Source organism: Athene cunicularia, assembly GCF_003259725.1.
Source record: "Athene cunicularia isolate RWA chromosome 11 unlocalized genomic scaffold, athCun1 chr11_part1, whole genome shotgun sequence".
Taxonomy (NCBI): Eukaryota; Metazoa; Chordata; class Aves; order Strigiformes; family Strigidae; genus Athene; species Athene cunicularia.
In genome coordinates this window covers 7,759,388-7,774,886 of record NW_020799113.1, presented here as the reverse complement: position 1 = coordinate 7,774,886, position 15,499 = coordinate 7,759,388, and the positions used below count along the sequence as shown (strand labels likewise).

At 35.3% G+C, this 15,499-nt stretch overlaps 1 protein-coding gene across 1 annotated transcript; it reads right to left on the bottom strand.

The window, feature by feature from the left end:
- Nucleotides 1–809: 809 nt before the first annotated feature.
- Nucleotides 810–15,499, bottom strand: UBA2 (ubiquitin like modifier activating enzyme 2). Its single transcript, XM_026856944.1, has 17 exons — nt 15,437–15,499; nt 14,626–14,709; nt 14,301–14,371; nt 13,112–13,176; nt 12,571–12,671; nt 12,287–12,408; nt 11,524–11,591; nt 9,123–9,244; nt 8,193–8,292; nt 7,503–7,663; nt 6,520–6,613; nt 6,309–6,421; nt 5,684–5,839; nt 5,040–5,136; nt 4,321–4,426; nt 3,355–3,491; nt 810–1,903 (listed from the first exon to the last, which is right to left on the bottom strand). Exons 1-17 carry the CDS (start codon nt 15,497–15,499, stop codon nt 1,722–1,724), a joined length of 1,842 nt encoding a protein of 613 aa, XP_026712745.1. The 3' UTR covers nt 810–1,721.

The following is a 15,499-nucleotide window of genomic DNA, read 5'->3' as shown; positions in this document are numbered from 1 at the left end:
AATATCGGCCTTAATTTTTGGACGATGTAGTCACAGACATAGTAAATGCTAGTGCTTTAACTGTTTATGGCAGGAACTATGAAAGTTTCCATAGTACTGAAAAATCCTTTCTGTAACAACTCTTATTTACATCTTTACCTCTCAGTCTTCACTCATGCTGGCCAAGCAGCTAACTCAAAAGGATTTAATTTCATGGTGGAGTATTATACCTCCAAATAAGCCATTGCATATGACTGTTGCTACCTAAAAGAAAAGATAAAACGTTAATTACATCATAGAATTGTAGTTTTGTACTGCACTGGCAATTTATCACTGATGACGAGCTGGCCTTTGTACTAGAAAGAACCAGATGCAGGGACCAAACAAGGTGCTGGTTTGGGGTTTTTTACATTCTCCTTCTGTACAGTTAACATCTTGTTTAAAAGTCATTCAATTTGCAAACTGTAACAGAATAAATCTTGTCTGCTCAATTCCTCTGCTCTGTAAGGCTAACTCTGCATAGTTATTTATGAACAGAAGCAGTTTTGTTTCACAAACATGAAGGTGGAAAGTAATTTCAGTATAGTGACTGAAATGGCTGATGAATGTGTTCTATGAAACAACACTGATAGTTTTGAGAGCTACCAAAAGTTAAAAAAATGCATTTTTTAAGATACTGATTCTAAACATTGCACTTTTGTCCTATGCACAGTGTCATGTATAAAAGACCAGTGCTTTCTTCTTTCTGAAAGCATGAGGTAGTGCAAGCTCATGTGTGGTGGTGCAGATGCTCCAACTGAAGAGGCCAATAATTGATTGTCCAAGAAAAAAAACATTCACAAAAGTTTTATTAAAAAAATTCCCCTTTCACCTCAAACAAGTGAAGCTTAAGTTCTGTACTACTAGGTTATGTTTAGAAAAATGAAAATAATACAGTAATTTTTGAAGGCTATACATTGTAAAATCCCATAAGTCAGCATAAACTTGGACTGTGCAAGCAAATATAGCAAGTATTTCAGATGTCATTTATTTGGTCCATCAGATGTACAGTATAGTAGTAGTATCTGAGTTTACAAAACATCAAATATAAATAACCTGAAACTGTAACAATACACAAAAATTTGCTTCTTACATTGACATACCAGGCAGTACGAGCTGAAAAACTTGAGTAAATTAACAGTTTTACAGTAATATACATAGTGCCAGTTGAATTTTAAGAACACTGTTAAAACATGGCACTGACTTGCTTTATTGAATTTTCTTCTTTACTTGTTCAGGGTGTGAAAAATGTTTAGGACTAGACTGAAAATATTTTTCTTCAAGCAAAAAAAAAAAAAAGTATTTACTTAAAACCTGGGCATCAGATGATGACCCTTTACTAAACAAGAGTAGTTGGGTTTTTTTTTGTCCTATTGAATTATACCTAAAAGGCATTTACACAAAAATAACATGCTTTTTTCATGACTGTTTAAGCAAATACTTATCTGTAAGTATTTATAAACTATGTTTCTACTACATTTAATATATGGAATTAATATGGAAAAACTTCTGAAAGAGTCTATTGAGATGAGCGCTTTATCATCAAGAGAAACAGACACAAATTATTTAAGCCGGGGGTTTGGATTCACTTGGAACAAAGGCCTTAAAATTAGTCTAGTTCTGGACATTTTTCACATCCCAACATAATATGCTGTTACTGTATTACATGGTGCGAATCGTTTTGTCAAGGGGCATTTGCATGTTCAGTCTAATGCTATAATTTCATCTTGCTCTTCTGTCTGCTCAGTACGCACTCTCTTTGTACTGATGCACTCTTTATCTTCTAGTTTTCTCTTGCGGCTTTTGTTTTCCATAACATCATCGACATTGCTTGAAGTACCTTCATCTTCAGAATCAACAATCAGTAGATCGTCTTGATCTGGAGCTGCAAAATATGTGGTTTTAATTCAAAAGGATACTGTAAAGATAGTCCACTCTCAAACTAAACTTCATACATAAAAATAAGAATGTCTCTACCACAACAAATACAACTTGGAATGTTCTTTATCTGTAATTGTTGTCATTCAACTGCAAGAGTATTCTGAATTTCTCTGGAAAAAAGTGCAAAACAATCTTTTCACATGGTTATTCCCTCTTCACTAGAGCTATGGAAATTATTGCAGTAACCCAAAAATATGTGAAATGCATTAGTTAGCAACATTTTCTTTTCCATGTACAAAATAGCATGCCATTCTTCTATCTGCAGCAGTCTTTGGGAAAAAAGCTTTTACACACAGAGCTGTAGTGCAGCCTCTCCTTTCACTAGTGCATTCAGCAGAACAGCTAGAAGCCATGCTCCGTGAGAGAGAACACGCCAAGAGAGGGAGGAGTGGAAGGGTGAGCTGACTTGAAGAGCTACAAGGATAACAATGGGTAGTATAAAGAAGGGAAAATAGAGCCAAATGTGAACTTTCAAGACATCCAGAGAAAGTTGTTTGCTTTGAAGTACAAATTCACTGTGAAAACTAGTTTTATGTGTTTTTTGTATAATTTGAGTTAAATTTTAGCAATACTCTTAAAATTTAATCTCCCTTGAAGCAAGAAGGAAGTGGAAGTGACTACATACTTGTGTACGTATCTTAAATAGGACCATCTGACAGGCAAAGGAAGATCATTCAAAAATGTAAGACAGAACTAGAGATGTCTAACTTATATCTGTCACAACAGGTATTCAGATTCATACACTATCCCTGCAAAACACTATGGCATTTCCAGTACGTTAGCCGTCAGTGCTTAAGCATCCCATATTCATTTAAGTTAAACTATTTTAGGTATATTCAAAGAAACACTCTATATTAGGAAGGTGATAGTAATTCTTCCTGGACAGCAAATATAATTTTCTTGACATGCTTTGCTTGACAGGTGAAAAATAATTTTGTAAGCAGATAATAAAGACATCATCATAAGTTAACAAAATGAAACATGTTCAAAGACATCCACAAATTAATTTTTGAACTGCAGGGAGAAAATGACAAATTTGGTTGATTCTTTTTTATCAAACAATAGCATGACCATCAGATAGAATGGGTCTAACTTTAAATCACACTGCAAATGATGCATTTAAGCTGACACCCCACCAAGCCATTGTGAGTTAAATAATGTAACTTCAAGGTTTATTTACTGTAAACCTTTGTAAAATTCTTAAACATGCATTTTGTAACAATTGTAAATGTGCATTTTTAAAATTTAATATGATATTTATACACAGAGGCAACTTAAATGCCATTTATTTCATGTTGGCAAAGTCCAGTCATAAAATTGAAGACAACTATTTTAATCGAACTGCACTACTGAAAGACTATTTTGTTTTATTTAATATTGATTACTGTTACTTACCTGTTGATGTTGAGGGTTGTGCTCCATCATCACTACCATTGGTAATGTTCTTAGATGTTGGTTCTGATGGCTTAGGGCCAACTTTTTCAGGGGTATCACCAACAACTTCAAATTCTACATCTTTTTCTAGGTCTTCACTGCAGAATAATACATATGCTTTTAAACAACCAGGTGAAAATAAAAAAATGTCTTTTTCACAAAGAAGGCACGCCACATTCAAATATTAGAGCACCCGACAACTACGACAAAATGAGAAAAAACAGTCAAAAAGAGGAAAATCTGTTCAGTGCTCCTTTATAATTATGCTTGTCTATTTGTGAACATTGTTCCACAGTGTCATGACTTATGATGCTTAGAAATGAGAAAAATCATTACCCAAGCTTACCTTTCTTTCTCAGTGTCCCATTCCTATTCTCACTGAAAGTGCAGTGTGTTAATTTACTGTATATAATATGTACATTACTTATCCAGGGTTAAATACACACACCAATTATTTCAGTGACTTCTATTTGCATTGCTGTATCTGAACACAGGTAGTCAAGCAGAGGATCTACTACTCCAGCAGGCTGGGGGTTTTTTTTTGTGTGTGTGTTTGGGTTTTTTTTTTATTTTGTTATTTTCTAAATGGCAGTTTCTTGCTTGTTGCCTGCCCCACAAGTAAATTTGGTTTTGCACTGTATTTTTATGTTGTGTAGTGACAGATTAATCAAATAAAATTCTTCCCGTTACTGTTGTAAAAAAACTGAAACAAAACCACAACAAAAAGCAAACAAAACACCCCCTGAACTCTATGAATCCTTAAAAAATAACAATTCCTCTTTTACCTCTATATTTTTCTTTCCACGGCTTATTCTTTGAGTTTTATTCATGAACTTCAAATTTGGAGTTGGAAATTCCCCGTGGAATTGTTCTATATATATATATATATATATATATACACAAAAATAATTATTTCAGAATCCTTACCTATGAAGCACATTGATTAACAGTGTATAGTCCTGGAGGAAATCATCTGCTTGTAGTCGAGTGCCGTTTCGAATTCCAAAGTCTGATAATTTCCTGTGGTTATTTGCTACAAAAATAGAGAAAAACTGCATGTATAAAGCTATTTATCTAAAGATCCTTTATACCTGAATAAGTATGATGAAATGAGTACTCCAAAAGTTTTAAGTAGAAACATAAGATTATAATTTATTAGCTATACTTAAAATAAAAGCTGACATTTAAGCCTAACAGAAGTTAAAACTGCTTATGTTTGACTTATTTACCCCTCAAGCATCACGTTCACTATTATTACATTTAGGAATGTTCTGGAGATAATATTTGTATTACAATAGTGCCTACAAGCATCATAAGATCCCCACAACCTAAGACCAAGAAAAAGAATGGGACTTGCAAACAGAGGAAAATAACTGGTGCACTTTTATAGCTGAATACTTATCCTTGAAAGGAATCCTGACACTCCAGGTGAAAAGTACTTTATGTAGAAAAGCTGAACTGGACATGCAGGCTTGTAGACAATACCACTAGCTATTCTTGAGCTACTTATATACCTGCAAATCCAGTTCTCTTCAAATATAAGTCTACAGGATGAACACTAGAACATTTACTACACTTTCACTCTGTGCAGCTCGGCTTCTTTCTAGTTTTTATTTACTCTTATGTAAAAGCTTCAGTATGCATACCTTCTGTTTCTCCTTCTTCTGAAGAGATAAGAATAGTTCCTTTTCCATCATCTATTTGTACATCTGGTGCTACCATAGCAAATTTTTCTTTCACTATCTGAAAATATGAATATGATTATTTAATCAATATCTGACTTAGAAACACTTACCAAAAAAATGACCTTAAATTATGTTGATTTTCTTATCCTGGCTCATTTTCAGGCATCTGCTGAAGGCCTATACTTTTTTTTTTTAAACTTTCATGAACAACTTAATTATATTTTTGCCTTCTGAGACCTGCAGGTTCAGATATGCTGAAAGATTTTTTACTTCATAAAAATGACAGAATTGCAAATGTTGTTACTACACAACTATAACATGGCTACTGAACTATTCAACTGATAAACACACAGTTTTTTGCTGTTGGATATGAGTAAGATTTAAAACCACCAAAAAGGTACAAACAATCTTCCACAAGATGTACAAGCACATGTCCAAGAAGCATACTGCCTAATCTAGCTGTTCTTGTAGCTGAGAGGAATGCTAAATGGAGAGCAAATATAAACAGCTGATACTCAGTCAAAATATACTGAACAAAAACCTAACTTTAACAATCTACAGTATTAGAATCAAAATGAAAGCTGTAGCTAATATTCAAGATTTACCTTATCCTGGAGTGTTAACACGGTAACTTTGTGTACATTAAGTTTCACAGTCACTTCTGGCTTACTTGCACATACATAACAGTTAGGATTTGGTGGATCCAAAGCACAAGGAACCAATAGCTTCTTTCTGGGATTTGGCTGCTTGTTCAGAAAAATCTTGAGGATAGACAAGAATAAAACAAGTTATTCTATAAGTAACAGGAGTCATAAAACCTGTTTCCCTACAGATTGATTCTTTTAGTCTCACAGGTTGTTCCCTAATCCTCTTTGACATGCCTGCTGAACAGGAGAAAGTGCATATTATGGCCAGTCTGCAATGACACCTGTGCTGACTGACCAGCTATCACCAAACAGATCTGTAACACGAAACAACCATGTTTCAAGTGATGTCAGTCTGGTTCTCTCTCCTATCCAGCAGCCAATTTTCATTAAATCAGAGGAATTTAATGATCCTTGAGGCTTCTACTTCTCTTTTCTTTGTGGCTGAAAGTCTCCAGCACGTTCAGAATCTACTGAAGCAACAAGCGAGAGACAGTAAAACTATACAACAGTCAAAGCAAATTAAATGTGACTTTTAAACAAATAATAAATTACAATAAAGTAAAAGTATCTTATTCCCACTTACCGTTCTACACTGATCTATTTTTCCTGATAAAATCTTCAAGCCCTCCAGCACTATCAGACCAGCTATTACTGCATTAGTAGTAGCTATAGCTGGGATAATATTTCCTGCCATTGCTGCAAAATAAGCAAGAGTATGTATGCAGATATTTAACAGTAAATAAAAATGAGAAGTTTACATTATTAGATAAAACAATGCTATATGTTATCCTTACACTTGATATCAAATCTGCTCTTCATATTCATACTGAAAACATGCATCCTGAGGTTCGCAGCAGAAGTGACAAAATCCATTGCAGAAGGGTCATCCTGACAAGAAGTTAATACAAGAAGTATTTAAAAATCAGATTACTGATCGGAAAAAGTTTGCAACACATGGTTCCCAAGACCTTAAAAACAGAAAGTTGAAAAAAAGTCTGTATAATATTCCATTTCAAAGTCAATATACTTCCTTTTTCAGATGGTATGTTTAGACAGAGCAGTAATACTTTAAATACACGTTTAGAAATGGTACTTGGTATTTTTTGGTAGTGAATTACTGTATTAGTATTAATAAAATGCCTTGTATGTTCAAAATAATGTCTAAATCCCAAATCTTACAATGTTTTGTACCTGGTTTCAAAAACTGGTGTTTCAGAAAAAAGTATTTTTACTATCTCTTGTGATACTATTTTACTATTTTGTCGCCCCTATATTTACAAACTTTTTTTTTTTCTTATGCCAAATGACAACTGACTGCAAGAAGGTTACACTGTCTCTGGTGCTGAAAGAGAAAATTTTCTTCTTGTTTTTCTTCAGCAAAACTCTAACATATCACATACTTATTGTCAGAGCTAATTAATATGTACAACTCCACAGAACTCTAGCTACAAATCACTATATAAAAGCATGTTTTAGAGAAAGCTAAAAAAAAATTAAATAATTAAGCTGTGTTATTAAAATATTTTCAAAAATCAAAATATGACTAATACAGTTGAATTTGTGCTTTCTAAAGTTGATGAATTAAGTTATTTTACATCACAGGACTTAATCCTTGCACTCGGTGAGTTCCAAAACACAGTGCTTAAAGTATATTTTTGTTTACATATGGAAAGTGCTTCTAAGTAGTACTATTTTGGAATGAAACTAAATTAGTCCAATTAATATTTGTACTACATATATAGAGTATAACCAGTTCTTATGTATTTGGCAAACTTACCTTATCCCATATAAGCTCTGCGCCATCACCTTTCTCAGCCAGGTGAAGTCTCAGGGTTTCAACACTCTTTGAAAATAAGCGTGCATAGCTCTTGACATCAAGAACCTGCTGATCCTTCAAGACTGCAGAGGATTCATTTTGTTGGTCAGATATGTTTTTCTCTTTGGGAAAAGGAAAAATAAATCAGGAATACTTTTAAATCCCACAGAAGTTCTCTCAAAGAACTAAGTAGTTTCCTATTTCAGCAAAATTAAATATTTTCTAAATTGACACAATATCCTTAAACTACAGTAGCCCAAACATTTCACAGCAAATCTACATTTAAAACTGCAACTATAGCTATACTTACTATCAATTGCCTAAACATGCACAAATTACAGCAATGTAAATTTTCAGCAAAACTGAGCTTTCACTGATAAATGTATCAGTGCTTACGATAAGGTCTCCTAGAATAAGCTGACACAAGATTTTGTGAAATGGGAATTTTCTCCAGCCAATACTAAATATCTAAAATAACAATTGCAGAACAGTTTTAGATAAAACATTCTCTCTATAGAGAAAAAATTAATATCTTGAGGAATTGTGAAGAATTAGTATGTTCAATACCAATACTCAGCTGTGACAGTGAGAAAACATACATATCACAAAGATGCATCAACAAACATATACAGTGGGAGGAGGGACAACTACCTTGATTTTGTACCTCAGCCCAGTCAAGTGGCACTGGAGGCTTTCTTTTTCTCCACAGCTTGTCCATTGTCAGCAGATATCTAATGTCATCTTTGAAAAGCTACAAAATATTTAAAGCAAACAAGCGAAACACATTAAAATGAGAGGGGAAGAAAAAGACATACTTTATTTTTACATCTGCTGTGAAATTGAAAAATCAGCATTAGATTTATGAGGTTTTGATTTTCTCCTTGAAAATATTTTCAACCACATAAATAAAAATCAAACTCCATAGGAAACTAAAACAGATTCTAAAAACTTACTCTTCTCCATTCTCTAACACTTTACTGCATAAAGCAGACATGGTTCTGATGAACTGGGGGGAGTAAGGTAAAAGTCAAGAAACAATAGTCCAAACAGTGGGTTCATGTGCCTACTGAAGCCATCACTACAGCCCTCTGTATGCTCTCCCTGAGATATTCTTAACTACATGACAATGAATTTCCAAAGTAAAGTTACTGCTACCTATCAACATTACATTCTATACTAATTTCCTCCATCTTCCACTCTCTCAGCAACTATTTTGAGGGAAAACTCCTAAACCAGTTTGTATTTTCATTTACAGATTACTGATAGCTTTTAGGTCCTCAGACTGGTTCTGATTATGCCCCGTGAAACTCCTGCAGAGTTCAAATTTACTTTTTCATATTACAAGTAACTGGAATTAAGTTTTTCCTGTACAATATGGACAAGCTGCTAAAGCCATCTGTGCAGAAGCAGATGGAATCCGTAAAACAAGCAAGTGTTGTAAAAGACAGAGTACAGCAAAATTGGTGGAAGTCATAATTGCATAATTGATGGATAGCATTAAGCATCCAAATTGGGTTTTGACTTAACTTTAAAGCACCTCATACACTTCAAATAGACATTTATTGGGGGTAAAGAAGATACCTTAGTAAAAAGTTTAACTGGATCGTATCCAGTTGATTTAGCCCACTCCTTAGTTGAAACACGTTTAATCTCACCATCTTCATTGGATGCTCGTGCTCTGGCTTCTGCTTCTGCTGGCTCCCCTATTAATAAATTGTTAACCAATATTTTAATCCAAACAAAGGAAAATCACATCCAAATATTTCCCCTAGAGTCAATAACAAAAATTACGCAGGAACCATAAAATGCCTTTACTGCGCCCAACAAAAGCTGAATTAGACACAGTGCAACTATTGTTTGCTACTGCAACTCACTAACTTAACTCAATGTCACCTAATTCCTTTATTGGCAGAAACAGTGAACAAATTTTGCTATTAATTATCTCCACATAACATTGCGATTTCATAAATGTTCAACCATCCCCTTTCAGTAGTCTCTTTTCCTGTCTGAAGAGTTTTAGTTTGGTTGGAACAGCAACACACATACAAAAATAAATCAGCTTCCCACCTCTCGTTATTCCTGTACAAAAAAACTCCACACATACAGATGCTATCAATTTTGTGTTTATTTCCCAGTCATATCCAGCAATTGCTATGATTCCTAATAAGCAGCAGGTTGATGTTCTCATAAAACTAGCTATTAACAGCTCAACTGAATGAGAAAAACCAACTCAGAGACCATCATTTTATATGTAAACTTGTGAACATTTCCCCCCTTTCACCAATGCATCATTTCATATTTATCTGCACCAAAGCTACCTAACGTCTCATTGCCCAGTCATTTTGCATTGTGAAGCTTTCTACTACTTTTTGCAGTTAGTCCTCATCTTTATTATTCTGAGTGACTTTGCTTAATCATATATGCTGAACAGCATGGGTCCCATCCTCAATCTGAGACACTCCTCTAATCATCATTTATCTCTATCATTTAAGTAGTTTATCCACTTCAGGATCTTCATCCTTTTTTCTCCCCATGGCTGCTTAGCTCCTTTCAGGTTTCTCACAAAAAGTTTTTGAGTGCCCCCTGCAGATTCAAAACAGCGTAAACCAGATACACTTGTCCACAGGTTTGCCACTTCTGTCAAAGGACGTGCAGAGCCATGCAAGGCACAGCTTCCTTTACAAAAGCTGTGTTGTCTCTTCCCTGATACACCACGTATGTCCACAGATTCTAAACAGCAGTGTTACTGTGGACAGTTCGCTCACTACAGACACAGGCTACAGCTCAGACCCTCCTATAATTGCCTCTGGTATCTCTGTTTAAATAAAAGGCATTATGGCTGCTACCATCCAAGTATGCCAGCAGCCATTACTTTAAATGAGTTTATATGCCACTCTTTTAAGCCTCAGCTATTTCATTCTACACTTCCTGTAGGAACAACCTGTCAGGTGATCACTATCTGATGTTCAAAGAATCTGAAGAGTCAGAGGATCCTCTAAGCTCCCTCTCCCAAGTCCACTCTTCTATCAAAAGATCCAAAAGCAGCCGCAAATGATGCTTATTCACCTTAACAGTAACTACAGTTACTGTCCTTACAGAAAAATACTGAATAGCTACAGAAACTGCTCAAAATGAGCATATTTCCTATGCAGATTAATACTGAAGTGCTTCAGGCTAGAGGAGTTCAAACACAATCCCTGTATTTCCTTGCAATCCCTCAACTAGGAGTGGAAAATGCAGAGTGACTACAAATATCACTTGGTTCTCAGTCCTCGGTTCAAAAGACAAGCCTCCCAGCTGCAGGGAAGGAAGTGCTCCACCAAATCCAAATATATAGGGGAAAACAAGGCCACCCTGTGAAGATCAGTTGTATTTAATTTGCCCTTCAAGCTCACTTTTCACTCCAAGTTTCTGTGCACGTGGGGAAGACCGTTTGCTGCAGAGGGAACAGGTGTCCCCAAACAGATACAAGCCTATTCATCTAAATCATATAGCTTACACCTGGACGTGTTAACTGGAACTTTATGATTAATATCAACAGAGTTATGCCAGTGACCCATCTTACACTGTACTGGAAAGTTTTCACATTGGCTGAGGTAATCATTTTAATAATGTTTTAGGCTGCCCACAAGGGCCACAGCTCTGACAGGTGAAACTATTAAACTGTTGTCATTTTGAAGAGTATTTTTTGCACATTCTCCATGCAAAGACCTCTGGTGTGCATCAAGTTAACTAAAAACCACTGAAATTGTTTGAAATATCTAATAAATGGCAGTACGCACAGTGTACATGAAGGTCTGTAAGGGAAACTACTGTTAACACACCCCAAAATCTTGTTGTTCAAGCGTACAGTCAACAGAATCCTCTTAAAAGAAACTGGAGCTGAACTCTCTAACCTTAAGAAATGTATAGAAACAAGTCATAATCTCTGATACAGAATATTTCATTAACAGGGTAAGCTACCAGTTTGTATCACACTCACAGGCAGCTTCAGGATCAGCTCTGTCAGGAGAGACTTCTTGATCAGCATCTTCTTCTCCAAACAACTGGCTATATAATAATTAAGAACAACACAACACTAGAATTTCATCATATCTGGTTAAAGACTGAAATACTTGCTAACAGATAAATATCCACTTTAGAATTCTTGCTATCAGAGAGCTACTTCATACCCTGCTTTTTAAATTGTTGGGAATTCATCACATGTGGACTTAACACTGACAACACAAAATGTCCAATACAAAAATGGATTTAGCAAAACAGTTCTGTGTAACTCACTCAATAGCTCACCTAGCCTTATATTTATACTGCAGTACTGAATGCACTGCTTATAACCATCCAAGATCCCAACAAACTTTACATCTGTTTATGCATGCATTAAACAAATGTGTTAACTCCACCCAAAGGTGAATAAAGTAACCTCAACCTACACTCCTGTGTCAAACTACTCTGACAGATTTTCTGTGATACCAGAGCAAAGCCTAAGTACTATCTAACCTTCCATCTTTATATTCCAACGGAAAATAAAAGACCCCAAAAACCCACCTCAAAACCCCTGTCAAAGAACTGAAGGTTTTTGCTATAATCCACATTTATTAAAAAAAACCAAACACACACAATAAACCCCAAACCAACAAAAAACCCACCCCAAAAAAGCACGTGTCCACTTTATTTCTCTGCCTGTAGGTTTAGAAACCAGAAGAGTGAACCACAATATCTATTTTCCTTTTTAAAAAATCACTTACTTGAACAAATACTTAGCCCACACAATGCAATGGATAGGTTCCGATGGTGTATTTCGGATTGTGCAGCCTGGAAAAGTTTTCTGAGTTGGTTTAGGATGACATTCATAACATTCTGTCACTCCCTGGAGAAAAGTTAAATATTTACCTGTCACACCATGAAGGCTACTGATAGTACATGCTATTACCAGACAAACTGTAACTGTATCCCAAAACACCCAACTCCCTGTTATCTAAAATAGCCAATTATTTAAACTTCAAGCAATAAGAGTAATACACAACCTAACCTTTTTAATAACCGTTACTTGTCCAAGGTAGCCTGCAGTTCCACTCTCTATAAGAGGAACATCAGCAGCCAGACACATCCTGTTCACATGGTTACGGGCAGCTGCAAATCAAGAGTTTTTAAATAAAAATTTGAATAATTGGAAAACCAAGTTTTACTTCTCCAAATTCAAACTCCTGTGCAAACATTTATCCTTAATCTGCAGCACTATGACTTTTTCACAAAGTCAATTTTGCAGTTAACATGAAATATATCAATTAAATACAGTAAACTCAACTGAATAGTTACACATGTACACACAATACTCATCAGTTCCCATAAAGCAGCAACATAGCAATTAATGTTTACTTTCAAAACACCTGTAAAAGCACTAAACTACCGTTCCATGTTTCTAGTGAAGCACACATGCATTAGTCAGACTACAGATGGGTTAAGAGGATACTTGTTATTTAACTGACACTGCAGAACACATTAAAGTTCTGTTTCTATGAACAAGCAACAGTATTTCCATCTCCAGTATAAAATCATAGTGAAAACTTCACCTCTGTTATCCAGAGCATTCATAACCAACGTAAACTGGCGGAAGAACTCTACGTTATAGTCAGGGCTATAGAAAAGAAAAACAATACTCAAAATAGCATATCAAAGTTGTTATGCCACAACATGAACTATACACATGCAAAGGGCAGACTGATGTTCATGTGATAAATTACACATATTATACATTTACTGCTAGCTTTTAACTGCCCCATTTGTCTTCTGCCCATTTTAAAGCTGGGTGAAAGCACAAATTTTATGCTGCTGGAAGGAAGCTATTGCAATTAGTACTAATTTGACCAATGAAACAGGCAGACAACGAAAAAGTGATTATACTGCTCTGACCTAATGAGTAAATTGTCTCAGCTGTGGTAACTGACTTTAAAAACCATCAGCTGCAGCTAAAACGTGCACACTGTAATTACCATAGCTCATCAGACTTGATAATTCATTATACTGTGATAGCTCAATTGGTTTTGATCGTGCCTCCATACCCTTAGGAGCCAAGATGAGGGATTTTAAAATCTTGACATTTAGTATCTTTACATTGCCTCTTTTCTGAGTCAAACAAGAAGGTAGCAAAAAGAGAGAGTAAAGAGGAAACAGGATTAACAGTTTTACAGTTTCAGGAGAAGGATGCAATGAGTCAGTGTTTCAGTGGCTAATAGCTACATCAGAGTTCAAACCTTAATATTACAGAATGTCCATTTTTAAGAAACTGGACAAATGAACATAGGAAACACTGAAGAAAATCTACATAATCTCGTACACATTGGTTACAGATCTTAAAGACTAAATTTAAAGTTTGGAGCATATATAACTGATATTCAGTTACATGCACACACATAAGGAACTTAGTTTTTTTAATCATAGACTCAACATTCACATTTATTTTAATCTAGGTATTGCTCAAGACATCAGGGCATCCTTACAGTGTAGAAACGTATATAGTAAATGTTGCTAATAAAATGAAAAATAGACACAAACAAATGACTACAGCATACTACCAGAGCTTAAGAAAACTCATGCAAAATCCACACTCCCACTTAGGTGTGTGGTAGTCTCATATTTACAGGTATTTCTCTTCTTACTGCAGCAGCTTTGTAAAATATCTTAAAGCACACCATTGTAGCATTTAACTAACACGGTACTTGCAAATCAAAGCATGTAATTAGAGTTTAAAAACAAACATACTTCATGATGCTATCATGGTAAGCTATAATATTAGCTTCTGGATAAAACTGTAACACGCTTTCCTTGGCAACCTAGAAATAAAAACAAAAACAAAAAACCACTTGTTATTTCTTCCTTCCTTCTAACTCGATACCCATTTAGTATCGAGTAAGTTGACTACCTTAAGAGATCTAAATACTTTTATAATGAAATATTGTGGATAGCCATGATCAACCAACCAACACTTACTTCTTCACAGTAGAAACAAAACTGCAACACGTTTCTAACATGTGTATAAATAAATAATACTGAGGAAGAAAGACATGAGCTTTGACTTTTTCCTCACCTGTGATTTTGATCTTCCAACATGTTTCTTTTGAAACAAAAACTGCCTGTTGAGATTGCTGACATCAATAGTATCCAGATCAATCTATAAACACACAAGAGACAGCCATTTCACTTTTACAGAAATAAAAGAAACAAAATCATTAACAATTTGAAGCAAATGCAATTGACCAAAATGCATAAACTTTAGAGACTCCTTTCCAGACCTACATACAGGTGTTACATCTGCACTACTGCAGCTGTAGAGGCACAAGTGATCCTCTAATCTTCTTCAGGAATCAATACATTTTAAATAATTACTGACAACGAAACCATATGTCAAAAATTAAGGGCTACACAACAAACTTTCTGAAGAAAGAGTCCCTACTAAAAGCGCACATGAATTTTGAGATACATATGCGCAGAAGTTAGTAGAAAGTCAGTAACTGACTGGCCTATTTATCATAGCATAAAGATTTTAGTGCTAATTCATCAGGAGCACAGTGTACATACAAACTCAAGAGGAGATACTGCAGACATCAGGCTAGATAGGTCCAGTCACTCTTCATGGGACTAACTACCCTGAACGCTGGCTCGGTACCACGCTCCCCCTATGTCCAAGAAAGGCTACTAGGCAAATTAATTAGTACTTCTACTTTATATTTGAACATGGCTTTAAGCAACTGAATCAGTAAGCCAAGGGCTGCATTGTCACCTAATTCATACACTGCAGGCAACAGCTTTTACTGTTTGTCACCAGGACTGACAAACTGAGGAAGTCTGCTTACCAAAAAAATCCCATCACACAATCAGGATATTTAAAAACATTATACCACAGAACACCTGTGATGTACAACCTCAAAGGATGCCACAACTGTAATTCCCCTAACAGCCAT

Excerpts from the sequence above, each read along its gene's own strand:
- UBA2 (XM_026856944.1), bottom strand. The coding sequence starts at position 15,499 with ATGGCTGTTAGGGGAATTACAGTTGTGGCATCCTTTGAGGTTGTACAT. Across the intron at positions 13,177-14,300 it reads TACCATGATAGCATCATGAA|CCCTGACTATAACGTAGAGT; the intron begins GTATGTTTGTTT and ends TCTTTTCTATAG. Across the intron at positions 12,409-12,570 it reads AAGTAACGGTTATTAAAAAG|GGAGTGACAGAATGTTATGA; the intron begins GTTAGGTTGTGT and ends ACTTTTCTCCAG.